General features: G+C 39.9%; 1 protein-coding gene across 1 annotated transcript in view; it reads right to left on the bottom strand.

Moving 5' to 3' along the window:
• Positions 1-13,251, bottom strand: part of znf608 (zinc finger protein 608) — a 68,818-nt gene that overhangs the window by 34,820 nt on the left and 20,747 nt on the right. The window contains exon 2 of the mRNA XM_067573147.1: positions 2,964-3,234. Within this exon, the coding sequence (XP_067429248.1) occupies positions 2,964-3,234 (271 nt within the window). The remainder of the gene's footprint in view (positions 1-2,963; positions 3,235-13,251) is intronic.

The raw sequence follows: 13,251 nt of genomic DNA, 5'->3' as shown, positions 1-13,251 counted from the left end.
AACTGGATACCAGACTCAAAGTTTGAAAATTGCTTGGCTGGTGAACAAGCCAAAAATATTTTCTAGCTTCCAGGTTTGCTTGCTTGCTCATTAGTTTTCTCTCCTGCTGGCACCGCCCACGGCTTTACTGCTCGGCCCCATAGACTTTACATTAGGATGAACACGCACCATAAAAGCTCTATGTAAGTATTGTTTTAAACACTCATAGAAAGAGTAATAATTGACCTTGTTTGCGGTTTGAGGTGTCCTGTCAACTGTTTTATAATGGAAGTTTATAAGGAAAATGCTTTTTGGGCTGCAGGGTATTTTACGGCTGCAATACCACAAGTGGCCACTGGGAAACAATGTCTGTCGTTTTATTAACCGTAACAACAATATTTCTCTTAACTTAACTAAATATTTTACCCCTCATAGGAGTACCGTAAGGCTGCAATCAACAATTCTTTTCATTAACAAGTAATTTACGATTATTTTCTTTAATAACTGATTGATTGTTCAGGGTACAAAATGTCCACAAAATAATGAAAAATACCATTATTATTCCCTGAAGAGCGAGACTTGTTTTGTCTGACCAATAGTCAAAAATACAAAGATGTTGCGTTTACTGTCATAGAAAACTGGAAAACTAGCAAATATTCACATTTGAGAAGCTGCTACCTGAGAATTTTGGTGTTTTTGCTTAAAAATGACTTAAACGGTTAATCAGTTATCAACTTCTGACTATCGACTAATTGATTAATCACTGAATCATTTCAGCTCTACTATACGGTGGTCAAAAGGGGCCAAACAACAAGGGGTTTGTGAATATCCCCAATAATTAATTCCACATTTTCTCTGCAAACAGGTAACTGCTGAGCTGTTTGGAAAATATAAAACAAAACCTAAAAACAACTTCCCAGGAGGTGGAAGTACAACTATTTAACAAGTTATGACAGAGTTGTGATGAGCTCTGCAGGAGCTGTCAGAAACCTGCAGGATAATCTTTCACTTCCTGCATTTATCCTGCAGACAACACTGTCTTCAGTGTTAACAAGAAGAACCAACACAAGACACTTTTTAAAAAACTTCACTTGTTTTTTTGCAGATTTCCTCTTGGAGATTTTGGGAAACAGCCAAAATGCATCGACCGCTCAGCCTGCTGCATCTGTGATCCTCCGTCAGTCTGTTTATTTAGACACTGAACAGAGCGGACGACCACAAATCCTCAAATGGGAAAAAACGATGGAAATGGTTGCTGCACCTGAAAGAGTGCAGTGAAGGGGAAATCTGGGGCTTTTCCACACATCAAGACAAGAAAAGTCTTTTGTCAAATTCAAGTCAGGTCAAGCTTTGGGATCAGAAAAGCTGCTGATGCGTTTCAGCCATCTCGGCTCTCTAACTGCATCCTGACAAAAGTATTTTATTTACCCGTGTTTGACACTTGAGACTTTCCACCTCCTCATCATCACGTTTCTGGAAACACTCAGACTCTCAAACTCACAAACACTCTTTTCATTTTGTTCACATCAGTGGAGAAGCTTAAGACAACATCAACATCTCAACACATTTAAGGACATTCACAGTGTTTCTGCATCATTTAGCAAAGTAAGCAGAAATTACAAATTAACGTCAAGCATTGTGACCACAATTTATATTTGTGAGTGATATTTTTAGGCATTTGTCCACTACTTCCAAAATGTTATTCATATGACACTTATGATAACAAAGTGTCTTAAACAAAAATAATAAAATACAAGTAACATTTTAAATACATTCAATTATTTACAATAAAAGGAATACCATTAAAATTTCTAAGAATAAGCAATCCGTCACAGCGAGCACCAGTTCTGCTTTTATTATCCAATTTATGTCATTAATTTGCACATAAAAAGTATCTGTAAACATGTAAAAAACTGGAATTGTCCTTTAAGCCATTAAATGCTTAAATGAAAACAGCACTGTTAAAGACTCCCTCTAGACTTATTTTAAGAAATATTTGTGTCTAGTATGTTTTTTTCAACAAAAAAGATTTAATTACTTAATCAAAATCCTTTAAACACTGTCCACTTTTTCTCTCTCATTCAAATCCAGAATCTCTGAATATGTAAATATTGTTGATTTCTAAAGTTTTCCTGCTGGACACCAGATGTCTCCTCCTTCACTGTAAAGTTCATTCTCAGTGTTTGTGCACTAGAGGCTTCAAGTTTCCACATCACACTCCACGATTGGCTGCAAACTAGTCACAAATCCTGCTCGTAGTTTCGCGTGTTAAACTGAGATTTAAGGTGAGAAACTTTCCTCCTTCAGCAGATGAATGTGAAAATACATCATTCTGCACAGAGAAGAAGAACAAACATCCAACTGAAGGAACAAGAAGAAGAACATGTTTTGAGTGGAGGAGGACTTTAAACTCACCGATATGTGTTTCATTCATCCAAAAAACCAAAACTTAAAATTTTTAAGCCCATTTATTTGACCTCTACTGATACACTTTCTATCACTTGCTCTGACAGTCACCTGGAAAACTAGACTGCCAAAAAGTGTGTTCTGTTACTATGACAACCACCAAGTTACTGATCTTAGCTGCAGCATAACTGCTTTTTAAAGGTTTTTAATATGATAAATTCAGTGTTTATCGTTATATTTTCAAATGAGAAATGTCTCCTTGCTGGTTTTATTTTGGGCAAAACGTATTTAAAAATGTACTTTAATAAAAATGTAAATAAATCTTGCAGTTTTTTGCCCATCAATAAGGTAACGTTGGGAACCCCTGTGTTACAATATAAAGTCACACAAACTATATTTAATATTTGTCTTCAACTGCCGACTTAATTTGATCCAAATAAAAAATAAAACTTTAAAATAGAACATTTAGACTAAAAGAATAAGTATTTTTAGGTTGAATTACAGAACGTACACAGTAATGAGAGATTGACATAAATCCCATAAGCATTTTGCGTTTTTGATTTTTTTTAACTCCTTACCTTCCTCAGTCTCGTGCCAGACGATGCCCTCCAGGTTGACGCTGGTCCCGGGCTGGCAGGGCCCCAGACAAGCCGAGTCGCCGTCCAGCACCCCTGACACGCCTCCATCCTGGGTGTTGGTGCCGATAGACCTCGTCCTCACCGCCAGCTGCTTGGGGTTAGAGGTGGGCAGGGTCGGAGGGGAGAAGGAGGGGGCCGAGGGCAGGGAGGATCCGGGGGCCCCGGGGTGGCCTGGAGCGGGGGGCGCCGGCACTGTGAACATGGGGTCCACCTGGAGGGAAGAGGAGACGATTCATTAGAGGTCAGAGAAAGACACCGTCATACATCGTAATATGTAATTTTACTTTAGTTCGCTTCAGTTCCACTTCATTTTTGTCATCATTTCAATTTCAGTTTCATTAAACTTAATGAAATAAGGCTCCATGGCTGCATTGAATATTTCTGCAGAAAAGAGTGAAAGAGGCTTCGAGAGAGACGGTCAAAAATACAAGTAAAAAAAGATTATTAATGTCATTTTAATATTACTGATGTGAAGCCGGCTGACACCTGATTATTTGAATGTTCCTGCATAATAGAGGCAAGAATCGGAAGGACGTTTTAGAAGAGGAGACATTTTCTCCAAATGTCATACCATTCATTATTCTATTCTCAGTCTGCGGTTACCAACTTCCTACTATTGAAGCAGCTAATCACCTCCCAACTATATCCGGACTTTAAAAAATCTTTTTACCTATTTCGATTCATCTACATCTCTTTATCATGACGTCCTTAAGAGGCAAATATTTCACCCTCATTCACCAGTTTCTGGAAGTAGAAGTTTCCAGCCAACACATACAGTACATGTAGAAGCTGCACATTATAATTAGCTGCCATGTTTGCACACGGCGACTTGGCAAAAACGAGGTACTAAAGAGAAAGTCTGGCAACCCAGCAAACCATTTCTCAACCTTACCACCTCTGTTTGGGAAATTCAGACTCCAGCAAGAGCACAGGCATCCTACAGCTGTCGAAACAATTTAAATGTAACAGAAATCATCAGCTAAAGTGACGTCCAGGGGACTACTTTCTGTGTTTGACATGATTTCTGTGAAATTTAAGTCTGTTGAGAAGCTGTAAGAAGTTCACGCCTTGAACAACATCTTTCCTGCTGGAGGTGATGAGTAAAATGACATCAAATCCGTGAGGGAACCGAGGACAGCGAAGGTGTTGATATGTTTCATCCGAAGTGCTTGTTGAATGGTTTAAACATCATCTGATACCCCTTCCATTTACACCCTTCTGATGTTGAAACTGTAGGGAGGCCCTGACAACTTTCTGAAACTTATTCACACCCTCTTCACGCAGTGATTGGCCAGCTTAGCAGAGGGAACAGAGAGAGAAAAAGCTCTCTTTTTTAATTCTTTACACAACTATTTCTGTCACTTTTCATGTGAATAAACGAGTGCAACACTATGAAAGCGTGCGCTGTTATTCTGATATTTAATCAGCTTTTCCACACAGCCGTTCACAACAGCTATAAACACTTTTATTGGGATGTCGGTCAAACTGGGTGTTTTTGAGCAGTCTTTTAACTCTTTTATTTTGTATGTAGCCTTCCATTGCATATTTAAGACTCTTTTACAGGGCTCTCATTTGAAGTTTTCAACCAACTCACAGAGTCAGTTACAGTTGTCGACAAAATCGACAGTCACAGCTAGAAATGAAAAGCTGCCTTTGTCTACTTCTGTCTGAAATCAAGGATACAATTTTTCTTAATTACAACAAAGTTAAAGGGTAAATCTGCCACTGTGATCACTGTGAACTGCATACGAGCAGTGATAGAGCTGAACACCTGACGGACGTAGCAACAGTAACTCAGAGGGGTGGAGCTTAGCAGAGTCAATTCTCTTTGTGTTCATCGCTATGAGCGAATCTTTTAATATTACACACAGTAACTGGTTCAGTTTTAGGGTGCTTTCACACCTGCCTTGTTTAGTTTGGTTGAATTGAACTCTGGTTCGTTTCCTTGGTGCGGTTCGTTTGGGCAGGTGTGAACACAGCAATCGCACCAAAACAACTGGACTGAGACCTTGTTGAAGAGGTGGTCTCGATCTGGTTACAAACAGTCTCTGGTACAGTTCGTTAGTGGTGTGAACGTGGTCTGATTGCAGGAGGCATTGTGCATTTTTTATTTAAACCAGCTCCTGTAGCCAGCTGTGTGCATTATGCTCCCATTTCCTCTTCAGCCAATTGAAGGCAGCACATCTTCATGAAGCAACACAACGGGCCAATGTATTGTTAATATTCATATGTTGGTGTTACACTGAACGAACAGAGACAAAGTAAACAAACTGCTGTATTTTTAACAATTTTACTCTTGTGAAGCACTTTATGACTTTGCTCTGTGAAAGCTGCTATATTAAATAATCTTTACTTACTGTAGCTACATGTCATGGACAGACGTGTGTTGCTAACAGAGATTTTGAAGAGCAACAACCAAACCAGAATCTAACGGGTCTGAAGTGACATTTGCAGGTATGTTTACATTATGTTTAATGAGCTGCAGCTGAGCAGCTAATTAGCTATCTAGCCTGCTAACTGACGTTAGCGGTGCACTTCTCCTGGTGAATGTTTGTTTGGTGGCTCGTTCAAGAAGTTAAGCTGCAGGACAAGACGTGTGTTCATGTTTGCAAGTTAGATAAGAAGACTTTAGCTGGAAAGTTTTAGTGGGTTGTTGTTCAGAGTCTGTGGCTCTTGTGTTTTGTAGCAGGATGCAATCAGGCTCAGTGTGACCGTCTGCTCTGCTGATGATAGAACGCCACATCGCTTAATGCAAAGATTTGATTTGCTGTATGGAAATAAGGACTCCAGCTATGTAGACGGATAACTAACAGTATTCTGTTGAATTAATGCAAAACTACGGGGTGCCATCATGAAATCAAAAAATTTTTTTTCTCAAAGGAGAACACAAGATAAGTGATTTACTGAGCAGATATGTTGCTGTAGGTGACAAAAAATTTGCAGTGTCATTAGCTGTATTAGTAAGCTCTGTCTTGGCTGCCACTTAAATATCATCCAGAAGCCACTTTCAGCTGCCTGGCTGTACACTGAGCAACACAGGAAAACACAATGAATATTATATTCTGGCTTTGTAAATAATATGTGTATATTTCTCATAATCATAGGCAAGGTGCATCAAAAAATAATGTAATAATGTTGAGTATTTATACTGTAAAACACCCCCCTAAGAGCTGAACACTTGTACACATATAGTACAGCCACAGTCAGACACTTATATAAGTGTTATATTTCTACTCTGCTTCTTGTGTCCAGCACCGTTTCATAAAAGCAAGAACACTGGTTTTAAGTTTTCAAGGCCTGTGAGTGATCTTAACCACTGTCATCACCATGGTTACTGGTAATGAAATACTAAGCCATTGGTGCTTATAAGAGCCCCACTCTTATCTTCGCTACTTATTATGGTCCCAATTACAACAGCTCTGGGAAATAATTCTGCTGAGAGAGCAGCAGCAATCAGCAATGAAGGATTTTTCTCGCCGTTATGACTCAATAAAGATTACGGGCTTGACAGATATCTCACTGCACGATATTCTTGAGTGATTTCCCGGCTCTAACAACTTCCTCGCCATGCCAAGTCTGTAAATACTTGAGAAAACAAAAGCACTTTGTCAAATCCAACACAGAGCTCTTCTGTGGCGTTTCTGTGGTTTCTAAGATAAAGGAGTTGTGCCTCTGTTGTGCTATTATGAAGATCAATCAGTTACTCTTACAGGTCGCTCTCAAATCTGACAAGAAATTATTATTTTTTTTGCTTCCTAGGAGAGAAAAACAAAAGACTCAGGGGTGCTCTGTGCTTTTCTTTAAAACCCCTCTGCTATTTTTCTTCTAAAGCTTCTTAAATTGCAGAGGTTACTGCCAAGGTTACAAGTGGACTCCAGCACTGTGGACTCAATTCACATGATTTGAACTTCAAAGTCTCAGTTAAATGGAAAGTAGAGCCTCCTCAGCTTCAGTTAGGTGATGTATTTTTGAGCAGCAAGACACAAGCTCAAAGAGAAGCAAAGGATACTGGAGCTGCCTGCATATAAGCTGGTGATTGACGCGGTGACCCGGTGGAACGGCGCGCTGGAGATGCTGGAACACTTCCTGAAGCAGCAACCAGCAATCTTGGCAGCTCTGCTGTCACCTGAAGTGTGCAGGAATGTAACGAAAGTGATCTCAGCACTCTGACAGAGGTTGACATAATGGTCGCAGAAGATGTGGTGAAAGCTCTTGAGACACTGAAGCAGCCACACTGGTAATGTCTGAAGAGAAGACCCCAACTCTATCTGTCATTGCACCTCTGCACGCGATGAGCAGCGTCCCCCACGACTCCACAGTGATTAAAGACCTCAAGACGGCTGTATACAACAAGTTGAACTCATGCTTACTTAACGTCTGTGTGTGTCAGTCTGTCTGTCTGTGTAACAGTGATTGAAATATGTGAAATCTCTTTAAGATATGTGTCCTGAAGGAAAAGCTGTATGTAAAGAAAGCATTACATCCTTGCTTCAAGTCCCTGCCTTTCTCGTCTAATGACGCCTGTGACGATGTTCTTCAAACTGATGACTGAAGCCGCTGGTCTGGAGCAAGTTGAGGCATCCTGTACACTACAGTATTTAAATATAAATTCTAAACAGTCTTTTTCTTAGTGTTAGCAGCAATATTAAATAATTGAATTCCCCAGTGAGTTCCCAATTGATTTTCCCATTAAGTTAATTCCTGAATATTATATTTCTTTCAACAGCAAGAATCTGGTGGTGATGGAGCTGATACTGTTCCTGTACAGCAGGAAGACAACTCCCTTGGTCCTGTTGAACTGGATGATGCCCCTGCTACTTCACCAAAGAGGTCAAAGGAGTCTTCAGCATTGATGGCTGCATTGGGCCAGTTTACATGTCAAAAATCTACGGTATCACAGAAAACTCTGACTGACAAGGCACAGGAAGAACAGATACAGAGGCAAGGTCAGACTGTCCTCCCACAGTCCCACAGAAGTAAAACCTGTTCCACTCTCTGAAAATCCACTGAACTGGTGGAGGGTGCATGCAGGGGAGCCGATCGAACCAGTATCTTTGTATCTCTGCGATCCAGCATCCCCTCTGAGAGAGTTTTCTCAACCGTTGGCGATACTGTTACTGCACAAAGGAGCTGCCTCACATGTAGATGAGCTCCTTCTCTTGCAGAAAAATCTCCAAGAAGTGAGAAAGCAGACTCATGAAGGGGCTTTAGTTTCATGGACTTTACAGTTTACAATGTCCAGAGGTTTTATAAGACCTTTTTTTAATATAAAAACCTTTTTCAATTTCTAATTGTTGGTTTACTTCTACTTATTAATTAATATACGGTTGTTTGTCTCTTTTGGTATCTTTATATCCTGTATAAACTTGTGTCATAGTACACAAATACTACTGTTGTATGACTTGTTCCTTGTTATAGCTATAAAAATAGCTACATAGCTTCGCTGTGTTCCACCTCCTCAGTACAGTTACTCAGGTATTTAGCCAAATCATCAGCCTACATAACACTTCCTGAAGAGGCAAACTGATCAAATACAGTTAAGCACTGAGGTTCCTCATGCATATTGGCCCTGATGTCCTGTGTTGAAATTAAATGAAATAACTTTCTGAATAAAGGCTTTTTGCCAGGAGCGTGCCTTGGACCTTTCTTCTTTTCTGAACTTTTGTGTTCTCTATCAAATAGCACCTTCATCACACTTGTTTGAACTTCTGAGCACTCTGGACCTTTTCTTTCTAACAATATGAACCAACAGTAGCGGCAGTAGGCCAAATAATGTGTTTATGCAAATGGACATTTTTCAGTATTTCAGTCTAGTCTAGCTTTTGCCTTTTACTGAACATATATTCTTAATACTATCAGTTGATAATCAGTCTCTAAAAACTAGTACAAGTAACTATTATAGCACCTTGTAAAAACAGAAAATTCAAAGTAAAGACCAGAATAGAAACTAGACATTAAGATTGTTTTTGTCCTGACAGCTTTCACTGTTTATTTTACACTGCATTAAGCTGCACAGTGGTACGTGTGCACCTGATACTGCAGCAGCTGAAGCGGACTAATATTACTGTATTGTAAACAACTTCCAATGTAGCATCACATCTGTATAAAAAAAACATTCAAGGGAACGAGGACAGATATAATGAATATGATGGCCTGATGATTTAACATGAAGGAATGAATTAAACATTTGTGACACCTTGAAACACAACTGCTAACCTGCTGTTAACACAAGAGTTACTCCTCCTAACTGACTGCATTAAACACAACAACCTGAAACCTCAGTTTCTCCTGCTACAGTACTAATTTGTGTGCTTAAATGACGTAATTCAAGTGCATGAATAAATAATTTCAATGCACAATTTTAACAAGGATTTCTCCTGACACCCTCTAGGCTTTGTGACTCACTAATCTCTGAAAAGTGTCTCATACTTTCAAGAGGGGGATGAGATTGATGTGGAAACTTGATAAAGATAATTTAAGGGGACAAATTACTTATTATTATTTATAAGGTTATTTGGTGTAATTTCTTCCAGTAAAAATATGCCAATGCTTGCTACTTCCCAAACTCCTCTTTCCTAACTCAAAAGCTCAAAGAGTTTCTATTCCAGGCTCTCCCATGCTGACAGGATCTGTACTCCAGGTATTATGAGAAGCTTTGTTTCAGCTGTGTACCGCGCTGTATCAATGTTAAAACCCTGATAAACAATGCAAATTTATAATACAAAATAGCAATAAAACAAAACACAGATGATCCTCTGTGCTTCCTGAAACCGCCTCTTAACTCCCACACAGCTGCTGACAAAGACCACCCAGGACTTCTTCTACCAAATCACAAAGCAAATTAACTATAAAAGAAGAATCACGATCCCCGGTGATTTCTGTTCTGCCGTTTTCCTCCCTCAGACACCCAGAACAACAACTCTCAGTCGCAATTCACACAGCAGCTATAGTCAGCTAGGACGCACAGTCACACAGTAACAATAACAATAAAAAAAACACAAGCCTGCTCCCTCGCGTGTTAAACGCTTCAAACAAATCATCCTTTCTCACACTGTTTCTTAATTAAAAAAAAACAGAGAAAAATCACAGCAAAACATCACTAAAGTGCAGGCAGCTTTAGCATTAAAGAAACAAGCTTGTGTCGTCTCTCAAATCCTCCTCCCCCCCAAAAAAAACTGAGGATGTGGGAGGACAGTCTGACCTTGCCTCTGAGCAAGGCTGCCAAAGCAGTAATCTGTGTAATACGTTGCTTTAAAAGGATTACATGTTTGGGTTTTCTTTGGCTGAATGTAGAGAATGAATGTACATGCTGTTCCATTTTTATATTAAATAGTACAATAATTATCCTGTCTTCACAGCTCCCTAAAAATCTGTTTTGCATGATCTGGCAAAGTATCATGTTTACATAAGATTATTATATAAATGATGTAATACAATAATGGGGTAATGCATTGCAGACAATTTAAGGAAATGATTTATAGACACTACAGTGCAAATATAAACCTCATAAATTGTGACAAGCGTGCAAGCAAACGTTGTTAGGATCATGTTTGGATAAAGAGTGCTTGTTATTTTTGTGTGGCCCATAAGCTCTACTCATGAGGGACTAGAGCTGCCCGCTAAATGTCAGAAACCCCCAATTAAAACCCATCTTGTCAGTAAAATAATCTGCTTTATTTTTTTTCAGTGTGTGTGTGCATGCAGAGCAACACAAAAATAGCACGGCTATGCTATAAACTTGATAAAACCAGTGGAAATAAAGAAGGGTGATGATAAAGTTGTCTCATGTCTGCTCTCAGCTTCACTGTGAAGTCAGCTAAACAAAGACTCTGGCACCGTTACCTTTACTGCCGTCCAGCATAATCATCACTTCACCTCGGCTGACAGCGCTCTCAGCTCCCATACAGCCAGACGCTCTGTAGTGCTTCAGTATGATTTTATTACTGAACTGTGGACCAGGACAGTTGCAAACCCTCATCTCCGTTATCAAAGTCTTGTGCTTTAGATGGTCCATGCATGTAGAAGAATGTAGTAACACCTTTGGCCTTTGATTCCCCCTAATTCTTAATATCATAAATTGTTTTAACCTTGTCTGTTATAGTTATTTATCTATTTATTTATGTTTTGTTATCATTATCTAACTGTATTTTTAATTTCTGTGAACATCCTCCAGGCAGCAGTTACATTTCCCAACAAAATGTAACTGGGAAAACATATCGGTAGTGTTAGAGCCATTTGTATCTATGTGTGTGTTAAGGTCATTCCCTGGTTGCCACAGTAGGTGGTGTATCGGACAGCAGCATATGGAAATGCGTATGTAGAAGAAGAGGCAATTACTCCTCAGGTGTGCTGCTTACCGGGAGAAGCACGCAGTTTTTTGACCGCCGTTTAGAGGCTAATCTTTAAGCCTTTTTTTGTTTGTTTTTATGCAAGTTATAGTTGTAAGTGTGTGTATAGCAAAGGCTGTATTGGTACACGGTGGTAAATAAACACATCTTAAGCACAAGTCCGCAGATGTTTGATTTACTACATGGAGCCGCCGCATGACGACGCATCAATTACATATCTTGGTAACAGCCCCTCACTGTGGCTTAAGTTTTTTTTGTTTTGTCAAAATCAAGTCAGTACGGGTAGTACATAAACATAATTTGAAAACTGGAGGGCTGCTGATATACTGTACATGCCTTTTAACAACACATACAAGTAGACAACAGCTGCGATGCCAGTGTCATTTTTCACATGCTTGCATACTTTGTGTATCCACTAGGGGGCAGATTAGGGTCTCATAATACCTGGTCAACATCAGAATATCTTCCTTGAGAACTTCTGCTTAAGGGCACCAGAGGTACCCCCCCCACCCCCCCCCCCCCCCCCCCCCCCCCCACCCAACTTTACCCCCCTTCCACATTCTTTTTAAGTTGCAAATTACTGTTTCCCCGCAAATGCCCCTATATTGCAACACTTACGGTAAAAAGATGTTTCAATCCTTCCTGTCCACTCTAAGACATTAGGTAAAATAAAGCATACTGACCACTGGTCATGTGCTGAATTGCATCTCACAGACTCTTTAACTGTGTTCGCAGCCATTTTACCAAGCGGCAACTTCTGGGACTGTAAAATGAAGCCAATGCGGAAGTGCCAAAAACTGCACTTCCTTGAATGGCCACTTGAGGCTCCAAAAGCGAGTCAATCCGGTTTTGGTCTCTGTAGCTAATTTCCTCTTTCATGACAACTGTACGGGGGGTGAATTTTTTTATAACTCACCTGTTTAAATTTTATGAAGCCGTAAAGTTCTGCATAATGAAGGACATGGCTGCTTTGAGTGACAGGTCCGCCAGCCGCTAGGTGGCTTGTTTCAGCCATTCGACCCGCCTCTCTGCCCATTTTTGATTGGCTGGGAGTTAGGCAGCGTCACGCACTGCCAAGATGGCGACGACCGTCCATATTTTTATACAGTCTATGCATTTTACACATGTCCACGCATATTGAAAAGCAAATATATCAACACTGTAAGATGCTCAGATGAGTTGGTAAGTGGACCCACATACTGTTCCTAAAGGTTACCCCAAAGTCGCAAAAAATTATATATATTTTTTGCGTGCAAGACATTCTTTCTTTTCTTGGAGTTTGGGGGCTCTGTACTGAGATCAAGAACAAATTTTCATGCTCAAATTTCTCTTGTTTAGGAATGAGGACTTAATCTGAATTCACAAGTTACCGCTCACGTCTGCAGTGTCAATGTCTTTCATTTAGTGTTCAGTCTTCTTCTTCTCCTCCCTTGTACTGATGCTGATTGAAATTGCATCACCTCGAGCTTCTGTGATTGATTTCTGTTGTTGTTTTTTTTCCCCCTGAGTCTGCAAGACAAGGTTTTGTGAAGCCGTCAGTATCTTTGGTTGGGCAACAAAGACCGAGATGTAAAGAAATATATATATATATATGTGGTGGGGAAGGGGGGGGGGGCCTCAAGTAGTACTGCTTTAACTAAACCACGCAGGAACACAAAATACACAAAGACCCAAATAACACTAAAATATGCATAACCCCCGAAGCTTCACACAAACACAGAAGCTGTCTTCCTGACTTTCTTTCAGATAAAATCCACCGACATCCTTCCTCACAGTCAGCTACAGAATCACCAGACGGACCAAATCTCTGTGTAATACCACGAAAAAAAAGGATGTTTTATTCTATTTCTCCTTGCAAAACTCACACAGAGAAGCACAAT

The sequence above is a fragment of the Thunnus thynnus genome, chromosome 2 (assembly GCF_963924715.1).
Source record: "Thunnus thynnus chromosome 2, fThuThy2.1, whole genome shotgun sequence".
Taxonomy (NCBI): domain Eukaryota; kingdom Metazoa; phylum Chordata; class Actinopteri; order Scombriformes; family Scombridae; genus Thunnus; species Thunnus thynnus.
This window is presented reverse-complemented; position numbering and strand designations above follow the sequence as displayed.